The sequence below is a fragment of the Vidua macroura genome, chromosome 5 (genome assembly GCF_024509145.1).
Source record: "Vidua macroura isolate BioBank_ID:100142 chromosome 5, ASM2450914v1, whole genome shotgun sequence".
Taxonomy (NCBI): domain Eukaryota; kingdom Metazoa; phylum Chordata; class Aves; order Passeriformes; family Viduidae; genus Vidua; species Vidua macroura.
Genome location: NC_071575.1, coordinates 61,396,853 through 61,420,453, shown reverse-complemented (window position 1 = coordinate 61,420,453; position 23,601 = coordinate 61,396,853). Strand labels below are relative to the sequence as shown.

The 23,601-nt window shown below is 39.4% G+C and overlaps 2 protein-coding genes across 4 annotated transcripts in view; one reads left to right on the top strand and one right to left on the bottom strand.

Moving 5' to 3' along the window:
* The window catches only part of CCDC146 (coiled-coil domain containing 146), a 69,191-nt gene extending 67,982 nt beyond the window's left edge, over positions 1–1,209 (bottom strand). For all 3 annotated transcript variants that reach the window (XR_008437079.1, XM_053977379.1, XM_053977380.1), the window contains exon 1: positions 1,098–1,209. The gene's annotated coding sequence lies outside the window, so the exon portion shown is untranslated. The remainder of the gene's footprint in view (positions 1–1,097) is intronic.
* Positions 1,210–1,459: 250 nt separating this feature from the next.
* Positions 1,460–23,601, top strand: part of FAM185A (family with sequence similarity 185 member A) — a 36,732-nt gene continuing 14,590 nt past the window's right edge. Inside the window, exons 1-5 of the mRNA XM_053978927.1 lie at positions 1,460–1,946; positions 7,762–7,871; positions 11,080–11,172; positions 15,526–15,664; positions 20,887–20,928. Of these exons, the coding sequence (XP_053834902.1) occupies positions 1,571–1,946; positions 7,762–7,871; positions 11,080–11,172; positions 15,526–15,664; positions 20,887–20,928 (760 nt within the window). The 5' untranslated portion in view covers positions 1,460–1,570. The remainder of the gene's footprint in view (positions 1,947–7,761; positions 7,872–11,079; positions 11,173–15,525; positions 15,665–20,886; positions 20,929–23,601) is intronic.

Here is a 23,601-nt window from a genome sequence, read left to right as displayed (position 1 = left end):
TGAAGACTTGGGAAAAAAAAAAACTTCCAGCCTCCATCATGTCCCAAGATATTTCTTGACACTTTTTTAACTTTCTAGAATTCAATTTTTGTGTACTAGACTATGATAAAACAGGCTAGCCCTTTTTGTGTTTAGCCTAATGATGTTTTGAGACTGAGTAATGCAAACCAATGCAATAATTTACCTCGACAGGCTTTTTTGGTGAATATGAACCTTCATTAAACTTTCCACAGTGAAAATTACCGATGGACCAGAAAAACAGGGCAATCTTCGTTCCTCTTGGACACTGAGATGCCATTTCAGATTCAAAAATAATCAAAGCCAGACAGTCACAGAAATGGAAATAGGGCTAATGAGATGAAAAGTATTTGATGACTAAGTATCATGCCTGCATGGTTATTTATGAAAAAGGAACACATGGAGTGCAAAAGGGAGACAGGAATTAAGTAACAGTCCCAGATTTCATTATTTCTTGTTTTGCAATCTTGCTAAGACAATGCAGCTTTCTGTGCATTTTTCTCCCTCATTATTGGCAATAAACAACAACTATTACAAGAATTCAGCCCCTGACTGTACCTCATCTATTGCCCACATGCCCCACCTCATTTTTTGAAATTGTTATACGATGATAATGTGGGGTATGAGGTCCAGAAGAGTCTTTTAAACGGAATTAAGTGGTTCCCTACTTGTTTTTAAACCCTGTAAGGACAATTGTCTCATGGCGTATTTGCACACAACTCAGGAAAATATTTATTTGCTTGTCTTCAGAACCGCCAAAAAGCAGTACAACACCCAACATATTGACCACAACTTAGTGACAGAGAGCAATTCCGGTGCTTTGTAAAATCACTTCAAAAAACCAACAACAAATAACTGGTTTTCCAACATATCTGCCAAACTGCTTCTACACCGGCTGACCGAGGATATTTCAGCGCACGCAGGCTCGCTGTAGGATAAAGTGCACCGAAGGGCAGGCCGCCCGGGGCGCCTCGTCTCCTCACGCGCGACACGGCACCGCCCGGGGCCCCGCCCGGGGATCGCACTCCTGACCCTCAGGGACTCCTCAAACAAGGCTGTGGCGGCGCCGCTTGACTTACTTCCCGCCTCGAGTCGGAGCCACGGCGTTGCCTCTCTTGGCCCCGGCCCTGGCCCCGGTCCCCTCGACTCCCTCCCGGCCGCCGCAGAGCCCGGCCCGGCCGAGCGGCGTCCCCGTCGCTATGGCGACCCTCGCACGGCCTCCCGCCCGCCTCAGCCGCCCCCGCTTCTGATTGGCTCCGACGTCCAGCCCTACCGCCCAATAGCAGCAGACTCTCGGCAATGCCCCGCCCTCCCCGCTCTCCGATAGGCCCGTGGGCACGGCTGTAGTTCCTTCCGCGCGCTGCAGAACTACGGCTCCCAGGAGGCTCTGCGGCGGAGCCACCGCCTGTTTACCGGCCGTGCCGGTGCCGCTCCCCGCGTGCAGCCCCGCCACGTGACCGGCCGGGGGTCACGGCCGCCCGGCAGGAGCGGCCTCGTCCCGTCCCGGGCGCTCCTGACGCGGGTCCCGGGCGCTCTCGCCCTGCTGGCGGCAATGAGGGCGCTGCCCCCGCGCTGGGCAGCCCTGGCTGTGCGAGCGGCGGGCGGGCAGTGGGCGCCGCCCGTCCCCCACCGCGGTCGCAGCGGCCCCGGTCCTCCCCCGCCGCGGGAGTGGGCGCTGTCGGTGAGCCCGCGGGGGCGGCTGCGGGTGCGGCTTCCGTGCCAGGTGAGCGTCCGCCCGCTGGACCCGCAGCGCTGCCCGGGCGCGGACCGCGTCCTGGTGGCCGTGAGCGGCGGCAGCCCCGGGCGCCGCGGGCGGGAGCGGGACCCGGTGCGGGTGGAGCACGACGAGGCGCTGGGGCAGGTGGCGATCGTGGCGGACAGCGTGGACAGCAAGACTGCCGTGGACGTCCGGACGCCGGTGAAGTTCGGTGAGTGCGGGGCAGGCGCACGGCGCGGGGGGACCCCTCCGGGGGCCGGGCTCGGCCGGCGCTTCGGCTGGAAGCCGGTGTTGGGAAGCGGCATCGCGCCCTCGCTAATTCGGAACGCCCCGTTTTGTCTCCTGTGTTCCTGCACTTCCTGAGTGTTGGATACGTGATTTGTTGCTGACCCTTTTGCCAACAGTGGTTCGTGCTAAAACTTGAGCTGGTGAGTGGCACTTGGAGCGTGCGCTGTCATCTGTGCTCTGGCAGCTGCTGCTCCAAAAGGATTGGGCTCCGGGGCAGCATCCTCGGCGGGAGCTGGGCGCGCCTGCTCTCCAGGGGCTGTTCCAGCAGGGCTCTGGACACATCCGCCCGCGCCGTTCGTGTTTGCTATGCTCGGTGGCTCTCCGCAGGTCACAAAAGCCTGGAAGGTAACGGTACGGGTGAAATACCGAGAAGGGCTCCCTTGCCCAGTACAAACGTTGCATTATCTTTTTGGGCACGGGGCTATAATCTGTGCAGGGTTTCTTGTATGGAACACAATTTGGGAGAGCAGCTGTAGTGACTGAAACCAATAAACATCTCTACTGAACTGACATTGAAGTTCTGACAGTGGCCCTGACTTTAGGGAGTACAAACTCAGAGATTTGTGTTCAGTCCTTAATGTGGTTTTGTTTTTTTCCTATGGCTTTGGGCAATTTCCTATACAGTGCAGAATGTTTCATCATGCTGGAAAAACTTTTTGATGCACAATGCACCTGGTCTGTTGTTTTCTTAAAGTTATTAAAGACTGCTGCATTATTTCATTTATTGCCCTGCTGTCGTTGTGATATGAGCAATTATGAATAATACCACCCTATTTACTCTTCATATATGTAATCTATAACTTTTGTCGAATATGATGTTACATACAGCAAAGATATTCTGCATCTTTTATCTTACTTTACTTTTTTTCCCACCCTGTGTCTTAGGGAAAATTCTACAGTGTGTGGTTTTTTTTTTTCTTGTTTTCATTTAGAAGGACCTGAATTGCATATAATTCAAAATGGAGAAGTCCTATGGGTTTGACATAACATCATTCTTACATTTTCCAGTCTTACTCATCCCTATAATTTAATTTTTTAAAGCACTGCTTATAACTGAAGGGATGTTTCTTAAATACGTTTATCACAACTTAGGGTCTGTTTTGTTTCCTAGCAATTAATATATGCACAAATATTCTGTTACTAAATACAGCATATTTGTGCATATTATCTCACCCTTCTTGCCCTCAGTGTACTTTGCTCTGTCAGAATGGTCATACTGACTCCTACCATGACTTCAGCAACCACTGCCCTGTCTCTGGTTATTAAACAGATGCTCAGGGAAGAGTAAGAACAGAACAAATGTAAATTATATTTCATCTAAGCATTCTCTTAGCTGTCAACTGTTTTCATCACAGGACTATCAGAGCCTGATACAGCTCAACTCCTCAGTGGATCTTTCTGCTGAGTGTCTCTTTACACATGAGCACAGTTTCAGAGTGAGAGCTTCATGGTAAACTCTTGTCAGAGTCCCACTGTTTAATTTCCTGCTACTTTATCATTTGAGTATGTGGTGTTCCAAGGTCCTCCTGCAATTTGTCAGTGAGTTTTTAACTAGTCTGAATAATTTGGTGTCATTGATAAAAGTTTTCAACCTTGCTATTTGTGCTGATTTCCAGCTTCTTGTACTGTTGAAGGTGGTGCATAGCTTATAGCTGAAAGACAATATGGAACTAAGGATATTGTTAAAGATATTTGAAAATCCAAATCTGTTCTCTTAAACAGATCAGCTGTTACCTTACTATTCATTGGCTCTGTCACTGAACTGCAGCTGGACTGTCTTCTCCAAGAGTCTTGTAGTCTTGATTCTTACCTGAGAATTTTCAGTTGCTATCTTACAGCTCTTCTTTTTATTTTTTTTTCCTCCCTTGCTTGGCAAGCACAAAGATTACCTTGGCTTGTCTGTAGCACATTCACAGAGTGATCCTATAATTACTGAGAATCAAACAAACCCAGTGTCCCATTTATTACCCTTCAATTCTCTAGATCCAGGTGTGTCTGGACGCTGTAGTCCTTTACTATTTCAGTTTCTCCAGGGTCTCTGAGTGACTTACGAGTCACTCCAGAGCTGGTTATTCTCAAGGTGCAGAATTCATTGTGTTAAGATAGGGGAAGAATTTCAGCCTTCATAAAGGGTTTCAATGTGAGGAATCTTCCTGAAAGTCTTGATAATGAATTCTGATTGATGGAAAACAATCATTTTGCTTTTGTCCTGTCCTTGAGATTCTTACTATATTCTGAATGTCAGCCAGCACTGCAGACAGTCTTAGGGGCTTTCTTCTTGAAACAGGTTTTCTTTTTTTGTAGGTTTCTAAGATGTTCCACTTGGGTTTGTGCTAAGCTCATGAAATTCAGGTTCCCTGGACAATCTGTGGATTGTAGTGTCCTTCCACAAGTTGGTCTTTGTCACCCCATAAGTAGCATGATGTTAGTATTGTTTGTGCTGTCATCCAGGTGTATCTAGAGATATATTTACAAAAATGTAAGGTTGTAGCATTTGGGTGTTTTAAGTTTTTACTCAATGAAGTAGAATTTTTGCTTGTACTGAGATTCTTTTAAGTGTCCTTTCAGCTCCAGTTTGTTTTTTGGTTTTTTTTTTTGATCTTCTGAGTATTAGTTTGTACTTGAGTTGCTCCATTTATTTATTTAGAAAAGAATTATCCATTAAATATCATTGCATAAACAAAGGATCTTATCCCTTGTAAAAACACATCTCAAACCAGAAAGGAACTGTTGTTGCTCTGCAAACACTTTGGATTTTCTCTAGCTTTCCTTGGATGAGTGAGGAAGATGTTAGCTCTGTTCTGCTCAGGTGGTTTTGCCTGACCTCTATCAGCCACTTAGCTGCAAGTAGTTGAGAGATTGATGTGAATCTCTTTTCAGTGTTCTTGTTTTTTTCACTTTGGAAGTTAAGGCATTTCATAACAGCTTTCACAATTTAGGTTGGAGCTTATCCAGGAAGCTGCAAGTTGTCTAAAGCTCCTTAGAGCCTGAATGAAGAGCATGTGTGGAAGATGCTGAGCTTAAGTATGCATTTTTAAACCAAAGGCAACCTCTAAGCAGCTTAGTAGGGCAAGTACCAAAAGATCCTCGGTTTGTCTTGGTGTCTGGTTTTGAGCTCTGTATGGGATTTCAATATCATACGTGATCTGATAATCCTCTCTGATACATCTAACCATCAATGGCAGATGCCAAGGAATTTCTGTTTAATTAATCTTATTTATTTTTCCATGTGTTAATTAAACCTGAAACCAGCCCTTTGATTCCTGGTCACTGTACATTGACTGCATGGGTATGCAGAAGTAAACTGAATTGAGGGCTTGCATAACCATAATTTGAGATAATTCTAGTAGTATAGGGCTGCTGTGTCATCTGAAAATAAATAATTATCCAGTCTATTTCAAGTATTATAGCTTAAGGCAGCTTAATAACTGGGGTGCTTAAATACCCTGGGGTACCCCTGCCTACATTCTGATACCAAAGTGTTTATTTTTTCCTAAATACCTTAATTTCTGATACAAGTCTTTTACACCACAAAAATCTTCATGCATTCTTTGAGGTTTATGTGGCTAAAGTTGGCTTCAGCCCTTGCCTTTGCTAGGGAGGAATCAAACTGGCTATTTTTGGAGTTTTGGCATCAAAACAGATTGTATCTTGTTCCTCCATGTTAAAATTTCATTGGCAATATTATCCAGCTTTCAGTCTTCTTCTTTATGAAGTTGTTTATCCTTGGTTCGGGAACTCGGAGGAGAAGAGACAGAGGGGCTCAATTCCTTGTCCGTTAATTTTTGTTATATAAAGGCTAGCAAAGTAGCGTGACTCTGCAGAGGATCAAGGCACAAAGTGTATTTCCAGAAGTCCCTGGTGTTTCTTAATGACTTGTTTATGAGTTTCCAGACTTCCAGCTCCTCTTTTAGCACCCATCTTTGATAGCTAGGATTACACTACCAAACCACCTTTTCAAATGATGGCAATAATATGCTCTACAGGATCAGAAGTTTTTTTATTAACCTCATTCTTGTGGAAGTCTTAATGAGTTTGTATCATGGCTAAACTGAGCACTCTCAAGCCTTTTCCTTATTCCTTTTGACAGAAGCAGTAAGAGCAGGAGGGTTTCAAGCTGATAGAATTCAAGGATTTGCACAGGCAAACTGGCTTTTGGGACTCTCTTCTCAGAAAGCAAAATAGCAGAAGTCTTGGTTGTAGACATTCCCAAGCACCCTGCAGTTGTCCAGTGGGTGAACTGAGCAGTCTGGGCAAGACAGCTTGTTCAAAAACAACATTGCTTTCCAGTCTACCTCTTGTAGCCTTTTTTCTTAAGGAATTGTTACCTTTGAACCTGGTCTACATCCTTCACTAAATTTAGCCTCTTGGCTTACTGCAGCCATAAGCAGTATGCTTGCTGCAAAGATGTTGTGTTTTAGCTCTGTCTCTTGGATTTTCCTAGTTTGCCAGGTGACAAAACTTCCATTTGTTGTTAATTGGAGCTCTCAGTCTCTCTTCTTCATGGTCTGCAAGCTTACTGTTGTCATGGTTCAAGGAGGCAGGGCAGGAGGACAGCTTGGGCAGCAGTGTGACACTACTGATCTTTAGGCTCAAGGTTCCCAAGGAAATTCCCAAGGTCTGACTTGGGAATCTCCTCAGGGCAAAGCTTGTTTTGCACATTCTGATTCTTCTTTTCATCTTCCTGGTGGCCTTAGCAGGCAGTGGCAGTGAAGGAAAGACTTTCACATTTGCTTAAATGAAGGTTGCTTTACCAAATCTCCTTTCCTAGAGGGAGTAATGGGGCTCACTGTCTCTTAGTCCTTCAGTTGTGTCTTGCAGCCAACACTTCTGATTGCTCTTCAGTTTTTCTTTTTCTTCTTTTTACCTTTTATCCTTAGAAGAACAAAATCACTTTTTTCCTCTCCTGCCAGCCACTATGGTGGTCATTTATGCAAATGATTACAGAAAAGATTAATAATATAGGCAGAATCCCCAGACTGTACGTTCTCAAACTTCTTCCCATTCCTTAAACCTAGGGGCAAGACAAATGGCAGAAAAATGCTTTTCCTGCCCCTGCATCTTATCTACAAGACCTGGTGATTTTTCTTTGTGGGAGTCTATGAACAGTAGCAAGGTGAGGTGATTCAGACTAGAGGTGACTCAAACATGCTTCTTCATGCCAGGGGAATGTCAGGCTTTCCAGAAGGCTGGGGAGACTTATGCACACCAGCGCTTCTATGCCTGGTTTTGGGTTGTGCTGCTGGCTAGTGGAGCAGCAAGGCCTATGTATTTGTGCTGTCGAACCTTTTTACTCAACATGTGGCCTCAGACACCTGCCAACCTTCTATCCCAAAATGTGTGTCAGGGTGCCCAAGTGTCTAAGTAGAATTTCTAATGGAATTGGTGGCTAGGATAGATAGGAGATGGAGGGGGAGTTAAAAAAGGAAAAAGATGAGACTTGACTTAAGGGTCGCACCCTGCTGATCCCTTGCCACAAGTTACAGTCATTCTTCTTAATATTCTCTCTTGGAGTTGGATGGCTCAAACACTGGCTTACTAAACTTTGTATTCATAGTTGATAGTGACGACTCATGCTTTCCAAGTGTGTGGCCAAATGCAGCAAGCAGGTTTTTCAGTAACAAAGAAGCTACTCTTGTTCCTTACTATGTATGGTTACTGTATAACATGATCAAATACTATGTTAAAGATGTCTGACTTTTTTCTTTCTGTTGCTAATAAAACTCTTTTAATTCTAGATTTGGATATCAAAACATCAGGGACTGGCTGTGTGAAGATTCAGAAAATAGAATGCGATAACTGCAAAATAGAAACAGAGAAGGGGACTAGTGTCTTGCAGTCAATAAAGGTACAAAGAACCCTCCCCCACTGTTTGAAAAGGGATTGTGTGGTGGGATATAGTGTCAAAACTTAATTACCAGTTCTGGAGATGAGAAGTATTCTGGTATTTCTCATTGCAACACTCATGTTGCCATGTGTACAGCACCTCACCTTTAATTATTGCATACAATTGCAGCGCAAAGTCAAAACTAGTAAATAACGAGGAGTCAGAAGTCCATGTATCTGTGATAGCCAAAGCCAGCAGAAACAGTGACAGCAGTAAGCCTGATCCCCATCTTCCCTACCCCTCAAATTAAAAAAAAATAGGCTGGCATTTCCTGTCTAATAGGTTAATAGTTATGCCTGCTCAATCAAGACTTTGCAGCTTTCTGCTGATTTTTTTTTTTTGTATGTGTGTGGGTTTTTTTGTTTTTTAATAATTGGTATATCAGAGCTATTGGCAATCCCTTTAAGTTAATTTTCAATCAGAAGTTACACATTACATGTCCAAAATACCTGGCTGAAATATATCTGATATATACTGTATGTATCATAGGCATGAGGTTGTTTTTTCAGTCTTAAGGCTTCAAGTTTGCTGACATAAGCTGTTGTAAAATTAATCAGTTTCTCTGACTTAGGTGCTATTTGGAATCAAATTCACTTGATTGTTTGGGATTGAACCTGCAGGAATTGATATAAATTCAAAAGAAGGGTCAATTTTTTTGAGATATGAAAAATTTTTCAATGTTTTTCTCTGTTGTGATAAGACACGATTTTATAACAGGAAGTAGGGAAAACTGAGCGTAGGGAGGGGTGTAACATACAATAGAGCTAGGTGTACTCTACAGCTGGGGAGCTATAGACAACTTGAACCTTCCAGATTCTGTAATTGACCATTTTACTCTAATAAAGGTACCTAAAATCTCAGAGAAGTTAATAGTATTATGTGATGCCCATCTAAAGTTTTCATTAAAAATTACTGTTATGTAGTAATGACAATAATAGTGCATGAGAAAACAATTTTGGTTTTGGCCAGTAAAAATGACAGTAATCATGGCATGCCATTGCATCAAGAATTTTTTTGTGGTGTCATGGAAAAAGATGGTTTTGAGGAAAGACTGCTAACTTACCTTCTGGGAATCTTGTCTCAAATACAATCCAAGATGTGAAATATCTTGAATTTTAAAAATTAAGAGCTGGGTTTTAGTCTAATCTTGCTTTTAAGTACTGTAGTTCTAGTAAGGTGACTGAACTCATTTTTTCTAATAAAGCTTCAGGAATTATACTCTGTATTATCAGAGAAGCAGATTTATTTGGGAGAAAAAGAAGTATTAGCCTTTAGGGTTTTTCCAAAACTACTAAAAATGTTATGGACCAGATGCTGTAGTGAAGCATAAGAGCTGATTCCCTTTCTGGGAATTTGCTTTACTGAGCAAACTGATATGATAGTGCCCTCCACCTTTAATGTTGGTTCGCTGTTATTAACAAACCTCATTAACTAACAAAGCAGGAGACCCTTTCTTTACAGGAGAGAGAAAAAGATGGTTGATAAATGATTTTAAATGAAAAAAATCTGGTCATGTAGGGATTATTCAAGAGCACCAGCAGCTTCACAACTGCTAATTTTCTTAACTTGCAAGAAGTTGTTAGTATAAATTGTAATTTTAAAAAAAGCTTTTTTTATATATACAATCTACAGTGTCTTTACAAAAGACTTAGAGATTTGACATCTACTTTGCTTAATCATACATAGTAGTAATTGAACAGAAAGGAGGAGTCTCTGAGGCTTATTAATGGATTTTGACTGGCAGTTTTGCTGTGGTAGGCATTACCTGACCAGTGAGATTTGTTGACGGTGGTTTTATAGAATTTTTTGTTTTGTTTTGTTTGGGTGGTAGTTGTTTTTTAATTGGCTGAAGTCCAGTTCACCTTATCCCTTCCAAGTCTCTAGGTCAACTAATAGCAACAGTAATTCCAAAACACAGTTACGGCATTTTGGTCTTCTTCAGAGTATGAATTATTCATAAATTCTTGATTGAGAAAACAGTGCTTCTTCTTTTTTTTTTTTTTTTTGTTGTTGTTGTACTTCTTATGATGACGATGCCACCAGGAAAACCCTTTAATTATGCTTCCTTGTTCCTCAATTACTCCTGACTCCTTGACTGTGCTGGTGATAACAAGAATTTCCAGACATCTTGCTCATGCTGGCAGAAGACCTGCTATGCTCCCTCACCATTCACCATGTCTGAGCCTGATTCATCCTGCACCAGTGTCCTTCTCTTCTTCTGAACAAATTTTTCTGGTTTTCCTCTGACATCTGTTAAGGTCCTGACAGCCTTTTGCCTCCTCCTTATTCAAACCCTTCTCCCTTGCTTAGAGAAGCCCTGTGAAAAATTAGTGCCTTTTTCTTTCTGCTGGTGGAATAATTCCTCTTGGTGAAAAAGCTGCTTGACCATTGTAACTGGTTTCTTCTCTCAGCAAATCCTTCTGTCTGTTAGGTGTCTCTAGAAATACCTACCGCTGAAAGCCCGGTTGCTTTTTATTAGGAAGATATTCTAATAATTTGGGATGGGGGGAATTAGTGTCTATGTTGTGGGTTTTTTTTTTTTTTTTTTTTTAATTTTACTGAACTATTAGTGGCCACACTGGTGAACCCTTGCTATACACTAGTTTTTCCAATCTTGCAAGTTCCCATATTCTCCTCAAGTTACATATTTGGAGAATTTGCTGTTTAACCATTATTCTGGTAACAAGCATGGTGTGCCTGCCTCAAAGCAACTGTGATGTCAGATTGAAACATTTAATTCATCATGTTACTGTGTAAGGAGAGAACAATCTATTTATTTAAATTTGATTTTTTAAGATTTTTTTTCTCTTTTACAGATGGCTGTATTTTATTCTCAAGAGCTGATGGGTTCTTTCGGTTTTTTGAGATTGGTTTAGTGCATTTCTGTACTTTTTTTTTTCCTCTTGTTGGTTGTATGCAGCAACAGCTGGAAGGTGTAACGGCTATAGAGCAGTTTTTACGTGAAACCTGGCTAATTTGTTAAAAACTTGAGTTTTGCCTTATGCAATACAATTTTAATTAGAATTTGTATGTAGTGAAACACTGCCAAATCTGGTTCTGCTTGCAGGACTAAGGCTTCCAGTGGTTAATGTGGTACAACTTAAAAAACAAGATAACCATAACTAGAGAACAAGTTAGCCTAACTGTATGATTTTAAAACTTTTTTCAGAGCCATAAAATTGATATAAGGACAAATGGTGGCAAAGTAATTGGTCTTGGAACACTTTATGGAAATACAGATATTTGTGCAACAGAAAAGGGGGTAAGTAGGAGGTCAAACTTTCTCTTCAATGGCTTATTCTCCTCATTTGTTGTAAAAGGACTAAATTAAAAGAATATGCTAAAGAATATGTAAATAACCCTCCTTGCAATTTCACTGTTTCTTAGGTTTGTCTGTTAAATTAAACTATCCTGTGCTTGATTTGGATTGATAAAATGGGTCCACAGAAAGCAGGAATAAGTGTGTGATCATTCCATCAGTATAGAGGTTGTTCTACTGATACAACCCATCAGCTTTAACTATATAGACCCCTTACAGCATTCTTAAACTTTCTCCTTGGCTAATATGTAGGCATTTGGATTCTGCAGAAGACTCAGGAGTTTTAGTGGATAGTGGCTTGGTATTTGTAAATGCTGTACACTTCTAGTGCTACATAAGAATGGAAGAGTAGAAGGCTTTGCAGACTTCTTTGCAGCTGAGGAAATATAATCACATATAATCTTGCTATGAGATGCAGTGGGAAGAATCACAAACAGAACAGTTTTGTAGAGAACTAGCTTGGTTTTTTTCAGTAGATGGCAGTATGAGACTAACCACAAACTACTATACTCTGGTTTTGTTTCTTGACTTAAGTAGGCAATTCTTCTTTATTTAAAGTAATCTAGAGCTAAACTCCCTACAGTTCTCACATCCAGTCTTGTTTTTAGGTATTGTAATGTCCATGCAAGTGGTTGCATTAGGATTCATTAGATCTGAGGTATTCCTGTATGAATGTGTGGAGCCAAGCTGAGGCTGGAAGTAGCTTGGATGTGTGCTTTGTCAGAATCCATAGGCACCCTTGAAACCACCAGCACTGGGAAGAATCAGAGAGTGGGGGTAATTCACCCTTGCCAAGGATAGATTTGAGACGGAACTGGTAAGTTCCAGGCATCCAAAGTCACCTCTGTGAAGTGCTGCTTGGCTCTGTTGTACATCTTGTGGGTTGGGTTCCCAGATCAGTTCACTTACCTAGAGCCAGCTGTGAGCTGTTCTTAATGTCCTGCTGTAAGCTAAGCAAATTGCCATTGGATTTTCCAAAAACTGTCAGCATTAATTTATCTGTGTTTCTTTGGAAGTGGGTGTTGGACTGCCTTTTATGTAATATATGTACTAATTGTACCTGTATGGGAAAATATAGTTCAGAGAATTGTTTTACTTTGAGCCTTTAAGTGCTTTTAAAAAATTAGCTCTTTTCAGAAACATCATCATTCTGAAATAATAAAACAAATGTCATACAGATTAAGTGGAAGTGCTTCTTTGTGATCATAAATATTTGTACAGAGTATGTAATATTACAAGAAGTCAACCTTAGAGTTGTAAAGCTGTAGTAACTTGAGTGAAGTGAGTCATTTTAGCATGAATTCACAGCTACAGAACAATATTTTGGCTTATGTTATTGAACTTCTCTAACAAACTTTATAGTGTGGTTAGGAAGGACAGATTTCTTTTCTCAACTGGCCACTTCTGTTAATAATCAGTCAGCCTTATGTCTCCTCTGTGTGTTTGTATGAGATGTTTCTTCCATCAGTTGCAGTTGTCATTATGTAATTATGACTCTGTCAGCATTTCCAGCCCCCTGGAAGGTGGGGAGGGAGAGGATGTGGTATGAGGCACTAAGAACTTGAGAAATTAAGAATATTTTTTAAGGGGGGAGGTGGGACAAGACACTAGAAAAACATTTGAACAATGATAGCACAAAAAGGAAGGCCAGGAGCAGGAATATGGGGAGAAGGAGCTGTATATATCTTATTTAAACATAGGAAGATGTTAGTTTTTATCTTGAAAATGCCTTCAGGTGTAAAAGCTTCTCAGTCTGACTTATACAGATGAAACCAATGGAACTTGAGCATGTGGTCAGTTTCAGTAATTGCAACCCCCAAGGCTCTATGCCCAAGGGAAGGAATTTTTTCCAGAAGTTCTGGTGGTTCAATGGACAAAAATAAAGAAATTTGTTTGGCTGGGGAGTTATTAGCTAATCTATGCCATGGGGACTTTTCTATAACACTTGCTTTGTTGAGCCAGACATCTATGTTATGCCAAAAATCCACAAGAGTTAAAGAATTTGGGATTGAAAACATTTATTTTCACTGAAAAGCAGTCCTATTTTTCCATGCTTTCCCCATCTAAAATACATTTTTATTCTTATGCTTGAGCAGTCTGACTGCCCCCTCCTCCATGCCCCTACCCTGATTTGGGTTGTTCTGAAACAAATGTTCTTTGCATTGATAGTTTTTGTTTTATTGTTTATAGTGACTTCTTTTGTTCTGGAGCTGAGACAACTCTTTTTATTACTGTGCAATTTTAAGAAAGGTAGTTGAGGCTGGTAAATGAGTTGGTATGTGAGATTGTTTACAATAAAGCACTTAATTTTTAAATAAAGTAATATATCTAAATAGAGTTAAAACTTGCATTCTGTAGGAAGAGAGGTAGCTTTTTGAACTTCCCTTTGCCTGGTTAGGAATGCCACAAGGCAGACAAAAGTATCCAAAGTATGCAGATATTTTTATTTTATTCCTCCCCTTGAAAGTGTGTTTTGCTCTATTTTCATTGTGCTGAATATCAGTGATGGTCCTGCTTAAATGGGAAATGTTCTTTGCAGGTCATTTAACTGTTAGAACAGGTTAGGTCATGGAGCCTAAAATGAGAGTGCCTTTCCCTTTACCTGCTGCTGTGGCCACGTGTCACAGCAGGTTTGCACTTTGCCATGCAGGGTTGGGGGGTGGGGGAGCACTTTGTGGGAAGCATTCCTAGGACAGATGCAATGTAAATGAATGTTTAAGATCTCTGGTTATCAGGGTTTTGTTGCAAGCAGTAGAAGATGAAAAGCTGAATTGTCTGTTTCAGTAGTGACAAGTTGTGCCTTTATTATTGGATTTTGTTTATATCTGTAGCGTAGCTCTAAGCAGCAGCACCTGCAGTGACTGTAGACATTGACTGTCATCTATTTCTAATCCAACCATAGGTTATGCATAACATTTTGATTTTATTAAAGTTCAATGTATCTTGCTAAATTATTGGAGATCTAATCAGCATTGTAGCATCATGGGAAAAGTCTTAAGTCAGTAGTCCATTCTGTAATCTTATAATTTAGTAGTTCAGCATGAATGGATGGGTAAGGCCACAGTATAATTTGGCTGTCATATAGTCCATACTAGACCGGCCTCTTTAGCTCAGTTTTTGGGATACAATGGAGCACTGAGTTTGTGCAACACTAGTGGCTATTTGTCAGAATATCTCTTGGTTCATCCATAGCTTATTCTTTATATAATATTAGACTGGAAGGGTTGACAGACTTATTTTTTATATCAACTTTTTTTTTTGCACAAGGTGGAAATACTAAAATGACAAGGAGGATTTAAAAATAATTTGAGTAAGGCACAGTTTGATCTAGAAAGCCATGTATTGTTTCATGTAATGAATAAGGATTTTGTGCAATTTGCTTAAAGTCTGCATAAGCAAAATAAAAACAAATTGAGCAGGGGTTCAGGTATGAACTATTGCATTCTTCCATCATAAATCAAATTTAACTGAGAATAGAGTTCAGTTTCATATGGTTGTTGCACAAGCATGTGAATTGTTCTGTTTTGTTCAACTACATTGACATTGTATCATGTGGCTCATCACTTTTACATAGATAATCTCATCTGTTGCCTTTTATTTCTCAAATGCATAGTGCAACTTTTCATATTCTATCCTTTCTCTCTGTTTTTATTGAAAAGAAGTGGAAATGGAGATCTTATCCCTCGTTTTTCAAGGCTTTGTATGTCTTTGGCTTAAGTCCAAGGATAGAAACCCGAGTAACCAAGGTAATAGGAAAATTATACTGAGAAAAAGGGCAGCTGGGTGGGAGTTTTTTGCAAACCTTCACCAAAGATATATCTACAAAGTAAGCCAGTTAAAAATCTTCATAAATATCTGTATGTAACAAAGACAGAGGATGTTTCAATTTGCGGTGACAGAAAATTGATTACCAATGCTCCAAGTGTCATAATGCTGTATGAAGATTCAGTCTTCATAATTAAAGTTAATCCTTCATTTTGCTTTTCAAAATGAAGTGTTTACATTTTGAAAATTAAATTAAGCTTTTTTTATCTGTTTGTGACTACTTAGGTTCTTCACCTGAACTATGGATGTAATAACTCATAGGAATATTGTGAAGAATCATTAGTTCTTAAGTCAGAGCTCTTGGATGAAAAGGTTTTTTGTTTTGTCTTGTGTAGTTTTTAACTAAGAACCTGATCCCATTTGTCCTGCACCAACAATTGCTTTCCGTTTGTTTTGTGTCTTAACAGTGTTACTTCCCGCTGCTTTCTCAAGCTGTGATGACAAATTGTTGATTGTGTTTATTTCTCCTAGAGTGTAAATATAGAGAAGCTGCAGGGGACAACCATCAATATATCTACTGAAGATGGGCTGCTGAAAACTAAGTATCTCTATGCAGAATCAGCATCTCTCTCTTCAGAATCTGGTGATATTATGCTGGGAAGTGTTCATGGTAAGAAGGAAACTTGTCACAAATTAAGCTGCTTTGAAGGTGTTCAGTGATGTTCACAGTAACAAATGGACTAATGCAGTAGACTATCACTAAATCAGCTGTGCACAGTATACAAGCAAAACAGTTCTAATTTCTCTTAGAGACTTAATTGATTTTTTGCAACCTAGCAGACTGTATTTTTGAAAACAGTTTCATAAGCACACTTATTAATAGCAAAAAGCATATATTATATGAAAGAAATGTCACACGTGCTAAGAACATCAAATTATTCTAAAATTCAGAAATTAAAATGATGATAAAAGTTGTCAGGAGGCTTCTCTTCCCCTTTCTCTATCCTTTATTTTCTTCATAGGAGAAGCAACTCTTAGACAGATCATCTACCAAGAGCAATTTTAGGAGAGAGACGTGATTAGAAGTTTTTGTTAGAAATAGCCTGTGTATTTGCTGGCACCTTATATTAAGAGTGGTGGAAGTTTTGGTTTTTAGAAGAAGGTCTTATAACTGCTTAGCAGTCTCTAAACCATCCACGCTTTGTTGTCCTTCCCCTAGATCTAAAACTAATAAACTATAGAATATTTTATTTAAGCAGCAGCTGAGGTTCAATTCTGTTGTGGTTTTCTAACTTAACAAATCTCCCACTGAATTCAGACTGTGCTGTAATGCATTTGTGGTGATTTAACATTGAGTAAAACAAACTGGAAGATGTACAAAGAAAATTACTCAGCTCTGTCAGAGTTCCAGATTTTCAGCTATATCCCTTAGAAAGAATTTGCTACAATTTCTTAGCAATTTTATGTTGTCATCTTGCTTGAGAAATGACTTTTTTCTTCCTTGGAGGAGCAACTCCTTTGTGCATTAATATTAAATGTGAGAATGGTTTCTAAACCTGTTAGGTGAAGTTAATTTTAGCATGCACTGACAGAAATAAGCTGCTTTTTCTCCTGTTATTGTATTTTTCTAACATGTAGGCTTGTGTTATTTCTGGAACTTCAGTCTGATAAGCTGTGCTGGTTTTTCTTACTTTATACAGTATAATGATATTGTGGAGTGATCAAAGACATGAGCAGGTTCATGTCTTTGTCCACATCCAAGAGATAATTTTTATTTTCTTGTTAAAAAAATGAAATCATAACTGCTGTAGTTAATAACTTACTTTCTTCAGTAATGCCTGTTGCCATTAAGCTGAAGAACAATGTGAAAGCAAATAGAATTGTATCCAAATTATGCAGACATTTCTTATGTTACTTCAGGATTATTTTTATGACCTCTCTACTAAATGGGCTTGGAACACCTAATGTTATTTTAACTGTATGTTTTTTTTTTTAAATTGTGCATTAACAGTTGCTTGGTAATTTTACCCTATTTTTTGAGAAAAAATATTTTCTGTAAAACATCATGTTCCCCAATCATGTTTTAATAGTAAGATCCAAGGCTTTTAAAGTACACATACAAACATGTATTAGCAGACAAGATAACTCCTACTATAAATTTCTGCTAGAAAAAAAATGGTTACTTTCACTTCTGATTTCTGCTCATGAAGTAGCTCAGTTGCAGTAGTTTTGTCTGTAAACACCTGGACAGATTGTTTCTCGGGCAACTAAAATCTCCATTTCCCTACAGCTGACACTATAGATGGCATCAAATCAGCACATCCTGCACAAAGCTAAGCTAGATTTCATTGCTTTTGCACTGGGAAAATTGAAGTTAGGGCAGCACAGTCATTACAAACCTCTCTGAGACACATTTTGTGGTTGAAACTCAGGCTGTAATATCATGACACTGGTAGAGCTCAAACTTTCACAACTGCTCATTTGCATGCTTCATGCTCCTCTGGCAAATGAGTAATGCACTGTTTTGAAAGGAGTTAATTTTGGGCAAATTTCATCAGCTTCTGTAACGGGCATTAGAGATGTCAGGTGCTATTAAGCTTTTGAATTGACACCTGAAAAAGAAATTTGATCCTGAGAAATTTCTTCTTTATCTAAGAGATAAAAACATTACAGTGAACCTTCTCTACCAAGGGGCACATGGCAGGAGCAGGCAATCCCTCGTTGCAGCACTCCCAAAGTCTTGGGTTGAGTTGCATTAACTATTAACTTATTTTATAAATCTAGTTTAAATTAGGACTAGATATCAAATTCCTTCCCAGCTAATGTTTAAAGAGGGCTCAATTAGACCAAGCTTGCTCAAGGCCTTGTCTAGTTGAGCTTTGAGTATTTTCAAGTCCAGAGATTGTATGACCTTTCTGGACATTTTGGTCCATTCCTGAATTATTCTTCTGCTGGGGAAAAAAAACTTTTTTGATCATAACTTCCATTATGACCTCTGTCCATTATTGCTACTTCTTCCTTTTTCTTGCTGCATCACCATGAGAAGAATGTCTTTTTTTCTCTATATGCTCCCATTAGGTAGTTGAAGGGAACAAGAAGATTCCTTCTCAGCCTTCTCCTTTTAAAGCAAAACAAACAGATGCTCTCAGAGCATCTGTAGCTTGGTCAGGATTCCTGATCTTCTCTTAGTTAAGTACACTGGTGTCTTTCTTGACACAAAACACAATATTCTAAGTGCAGCCTCACAGGAGGGCTTTACTTGCTGTCTATACTCCTGATCATACAGCTCAGTGTGCAGCTGACTTTCTTTACTCACTCCCACTGGAGATGGTGGCCATCAAGGTGCCCAGGTCCTTACCTGCAAAGCTTCCTTGCAAACTGTTGGCACTCAGCTTTCACTGCTTTACATCAGTGAAGCCTGTGATGGACTTCATATTTGCTCTTGATTTTTTTTTTCTGTCATAGTCCAGTCAATTATCTAAAAGAATCACACTGGAAAACAAGGTTGTTGAGGTTACTTTATATATTTGCACACTAATGTATATACAGGAGTGAACATACAGCTGCCTTGTCAATTGGTTGAATAAGACAAAGTAAAATATCTGCCATCTTCCAAAGGTAGTGCAGTCCAATACTTCAGCTTGGAGTTCTATGATCCCTCCAGAAAATATACCTCTTGATATACCAAAGTCTGTTCCCTACATTTCTGGATTTCACTGTATGTAGAGTGGAATTGTAGCTTCACATTTTACATTTTCATCAGACTAAAGTACAGACATGTCTATAAAGAAGTGAAAATAAAATTAATTTCTAAAGTGGTACAAAGTTGCATAATGGTTTATTTTCCTTTTTTCTGCATTGAAATAATCCTGCCTTGTTGAGAGCCTCCAAAACAAATTGAAGGAATATAAATCACACAGCATAAAGTGTTGCCTTTAAATCCCAAAAGGTATCTTTTGCCCTGGGTCCTATACAATCCTGATTGCAGTACTGTAATTTGAAATTTTACAGTGCTCATTGAAGAAGCCAAGATTGTAGATGGTAGAAAAGAATACTCTTTCTTCAGAAGCAACAAACCCCCAAAACACTAAGGCACTGCTCTCAATATTCTGATAAAATTATATTTTGAATATCATAGCATTATTTCAGCATTACAATGCTGAAATCAGTTGGTTGTAATAATCAATTATTTGGTTTAATTACCTTCAGTCTGGTCTTTCTCTCTTTGCCCTTGATATGCACAAGAAATACTTGCCTAACTTAAAGTCCTAAGTTGTGTTGGCCTTCAGAGAACAGGTACATGATGAAAAGTGCAGTTCTGTGCACTGTCTATAGACAGTCTGAAGACATTCCTGTCTGCTTCAAAAGCAGCTTTTGTTCTAGCTAGAGGTTTGAAGTGAGCTTTTCACACCAATATATTGTGTTGGCATTGCACAGCACTGGTGGTTCTGCCATTTAAGTATGTATCTAAATGGAATTTAATTTCTACATGTTGAATATTTTTCAAAGATCTACTTATCAAAACAGGTAAGAAAACCCCCAGAAAAATTAACAGACCCGGGGGCTATATGCTGACAGAATATAATCTACCTTCAGCCGCTCCATGGGAGCTGCTGGCTGACAAACCCGAGGTCTTTTTGTAGGTTGTACCAAACTAAGTGCCAGTCATGATAAAATGAGGGAAAGGATGGCATAATTATAGCATACCTTTTAAAAACAGCAAAGAGTGAAGCCAAACATCTTTCAAGGTCATTGAAAAATGCTTCTGTTTGTGCTCTGAGTTTTAGAACTCCAAAGTATTTTGTACAGTATGTACTTGAAAAGATGAATTTAAGATGGTTGATGATAGGCTGCTTTTCTAGCTTTCAGCCCATGAACCACTAAGAAAAATACAGGTCATATACAGTGGAATGCACTCTGCCCTAATGATTGTTTACTACTGTGTAATTACACAAGATAGGGTAGGGCTTAATCCATTTGCAACTTTTAAAACATCTTCTGAAAGATCTGAAAATGATGGCTACTGTGTATTACTAAACTGCACTCAGTTTCTGTGATCAAGCCTTAGTCTTCATTCTGTCTTTCTCTTGGGAGGATGAGAGAATGGCAGGGATGACATGGTGTGGTTTAGTTTTTAATTTAGAGCATTTTCTGTGACACATTTATGCATGGAAATTGAGAAGTTTCTGCAATTTAGTTAGACTGTTAGTAGTAAAGATGTCTCTTCTGTTACGAGGTACATCTGTTGTCCTTCCAGATGCTCTTGATATTATAGGTGAAAGGGCAGAATAAGTGTTTTGAAATTTTGAGGCTGGAACGCCTGTGCCTGTTTAGAGTGATGCAAGTTCAGTAGAAAACCATTCTACATTTTGTGCCTTACACACTTTGATCTCTCCACTTTGTCCAACATACTCCAACTGAAGTCAATGGAAATGTTGACAAGGGGTTGTCATGCACAAAAGAATAATTTTGGAGGGAGTAGGAAGGTTCAGTGGGTCCAGGAAGTTGCCTTTGCAGATACCACAAGATTCCCTCCAGCAGAGATGGGGTATAGGTATGTAAAAGAAGAAGATAGAAACTGTTTGTTATTCATGCAATTGAACTTAAATCATCTGTACTGCTGTTGCAGGCATCAGAGCAATTAACAAGAGATTGCCCAAAGTAAGCTAAGACAATATTGTGCATTAACCTTGCACATGCCTCTCTATGTGTTTTTCCTCCCTCAAATCCAGGTGGGTGTCTTTGAATTTACTCATTGTTTTACTTGTCTGGAATCACTTAATTGTTACCCACATGTATTGAGACTTTTGTTTGTAAAGCAACAAGATTAAAAAATGATAAATAATATGTTTCAATAATATGTTTTTAACATTTTTCCCCTTTTCATTATAGGTAATACCAACCTTCAGACCAAAAAAGGGAGTATCACAGTAGGTAGGTTCTGCCTTCTCTCTCTCTCTTGCTCTTCCCTTCTCCTTTCTAAAGGCTAAATATTCACAAGGGAAGTAAAAAGGAGGTGATTTCACACAGATGTTTTTGCCTCCTTTTCAGGAGTAGCACTGATAAGTGTGGCTGAATAAGACCCTTTCCAAACTCAGCCTTTTGTGGCTGGGCAAGGTACATGATCTCACTTGATACCCAATATTAGCTGGACTTTGCACAAGTGAGACTGAGTCCAGCTGTCATCTTTTAGATATAAATGGGAAAAAAGGACATGAGAAAATTCTCAAGTCTGCATCAAATGCAGTTGTGCCCTTACTGTAGTTCTCTTTCTCACATTTATTGCTATCAGTGATTAGCTATGTCTAATTTTTATATCAGGAAGCTAATCATCGATGTATCACTTATTTGGGGGGGTGATGGGAAGGCTTGTGATAATTTCAGTGTTTTCAAACTATTATGGTAATAGTTTTCCCTTCAGAAATGAAAATAGCTCATAAACCTTTTTTTTGGGAACCTGGGCATTTATATGACAGGGTAACTCATAGCTATCAGTTATGGTATACCTTATATCAGTGCATCTTATAGCACACAAACACCAAAGTGAGAAACTCAAATTCTAATTATTGCTATGGCAGAAAATTGAAGTAACAGAATCATAGACAAGGCTCAGTGTATCTATTGAATGTAGAAAGATTTCCTCAGGCTCAAATCTTGAAGACTTCTGCTGATGCTGTTAACTGTAGTCACTCACTAAGCATTTGTTTCAGGGACGATCTCTAAGATGTGTTCAGGGACTGTTAACAACTCTTCTTATGTTTCTAAGAGCTCTATATTAGCATTCCTGGAAAATGAATGCAAGACACATTCTTATGAGTTAGTCATTAAACCACAGAATTAAATTCAACTTGCAGAGGTGTTTTTCCTTCTCTTAAATAAACTCATAGGGTATGAAGAGTGTTTAAATAAAGGTTTCTTAATATAGGAGGGAGGTAGCTTTTTCCATCAACAGATGATGATTATTTTCCTTTACTAACCAGGTTCAGCTTAAGCATTAAGCCACATCTTAGAGTTGAAGAAACTTTGTTTTTCAGATTTCAATTCTAACAGCACTAGATAGACTTCATCTTTTCCTAAAGAGCACTAAACATCCCTGGTAATTTTATGGATTTTTCTAAAGGTAAAAGACTTTTAGGATCCAGACTTTCAACTCTAAAAATGTGAGAACACCTCCTACTCAACCAGTTTGCTCAAGGCCTTATCCCTTATTTCAGTTGGAAGGGACCAACAGTGATCATCCAGTCCAGCTGCCTGGCCAAGAGTTGAAGTGTCTTGTTTAGGGGCTCTTAAACACTAACAGGCTTAGGGCACAAGCCTCTCTGGGAACCCTGTTCCAGTGTTTGACCACTCTCTCTGTAAAAAAAAATGCTTCCTAAAAAAGAACCATTCCCATGCAACGTTTCACTGGAGACCAGGGAGAAAAGCTTAGCACCTCCTTGTGCCCTTCCCCTCCCCAGGAAGCTGCAGAGAGCAATGAGGTCATCCCCAGCTTCCTTTTCTCCAAACTAGGCAAGCCAGATGGTTTGGTTGTTTGGGCTTTTTTGGAGCAGAGTAATTTATCAAAAAGACTATGGCCTTTACAACCAATGGCTATAACTTAAAATTGGGGTAGAAAATAGATCATTAATAGGTAAAAGGATAGCCTGGATAATTTAGTTAGGAAAAGAATTGTTTTCTTGAGAGATTTCTTTGCTTTGTATGTGGCATCATTTGTTCTGCCAGGTCCCCATGGCAGAACAAATGATGGTCAGGATGCTAACGATTTTTCAGTAGTATGTGCAATTTAGTGAATTCTGAATAATAAATAATAGTGAAGTCTATTTAGTGAATACATTTCAGTTTCTCATGGTACTTTTCACATGACAGTTTTAGAACAATGAACTAAACCAAGAATTTTTGCCAGTTTTCTATCAATAAGAAATACTAGATAGCTAGCTAAGCAGGAATTCAATCTTCATCACACTTCAGATATGCTGGGATTTTATGCTTCCTCCAGTCTGTAATCAAATCATAATAAATATTTTGTGTTCCTATAGAGATTGATTTCGTCACTGATTTTACCATGAACAAGGTCAGTCTTTAGATGCTATTAGGAAAAGCATGTTTTTTGTTTAGATTTAAGTAAAGAACACTTCTGTTTAATCCTTTCTTCAGTGCTAGGCTGATAAAGTGAAGGGAGAAGTGATACTAAATGTTACCTTTGTAAGCCTTTCAGTGATCTTTTTGTGCAGTCTTTCTCAAGTTATGTGACTTAGATTTTATTCTTCAAGCTCTATTTAATTTTCATAAAACTTAACAAAGACTTTTGTCCTTCCAAGGACATCTTGCTTCACTGTGCCCTTTTTTCATCTTTTTTCTCTAGTACCAGTAAATTCTTAAATAGCTAAAGCTGCACAAGACTGACCATCTGTTCCATTTCTAGTAAAAGGCTTTGTCCTTGTTCTCCCCCTTGAAAAACCTGGAGAAAAGCTTTTCCCTGTCAGTCCTTAGCAATCTCTGAATTTAAACTATACATTTTTTCCTTATTTTTACCTTCAATTATTTACATTCATATCAGCTAGCATATCAGCTGGGTATATATTTGAAAATGAATTGCCTTAGGTTTAA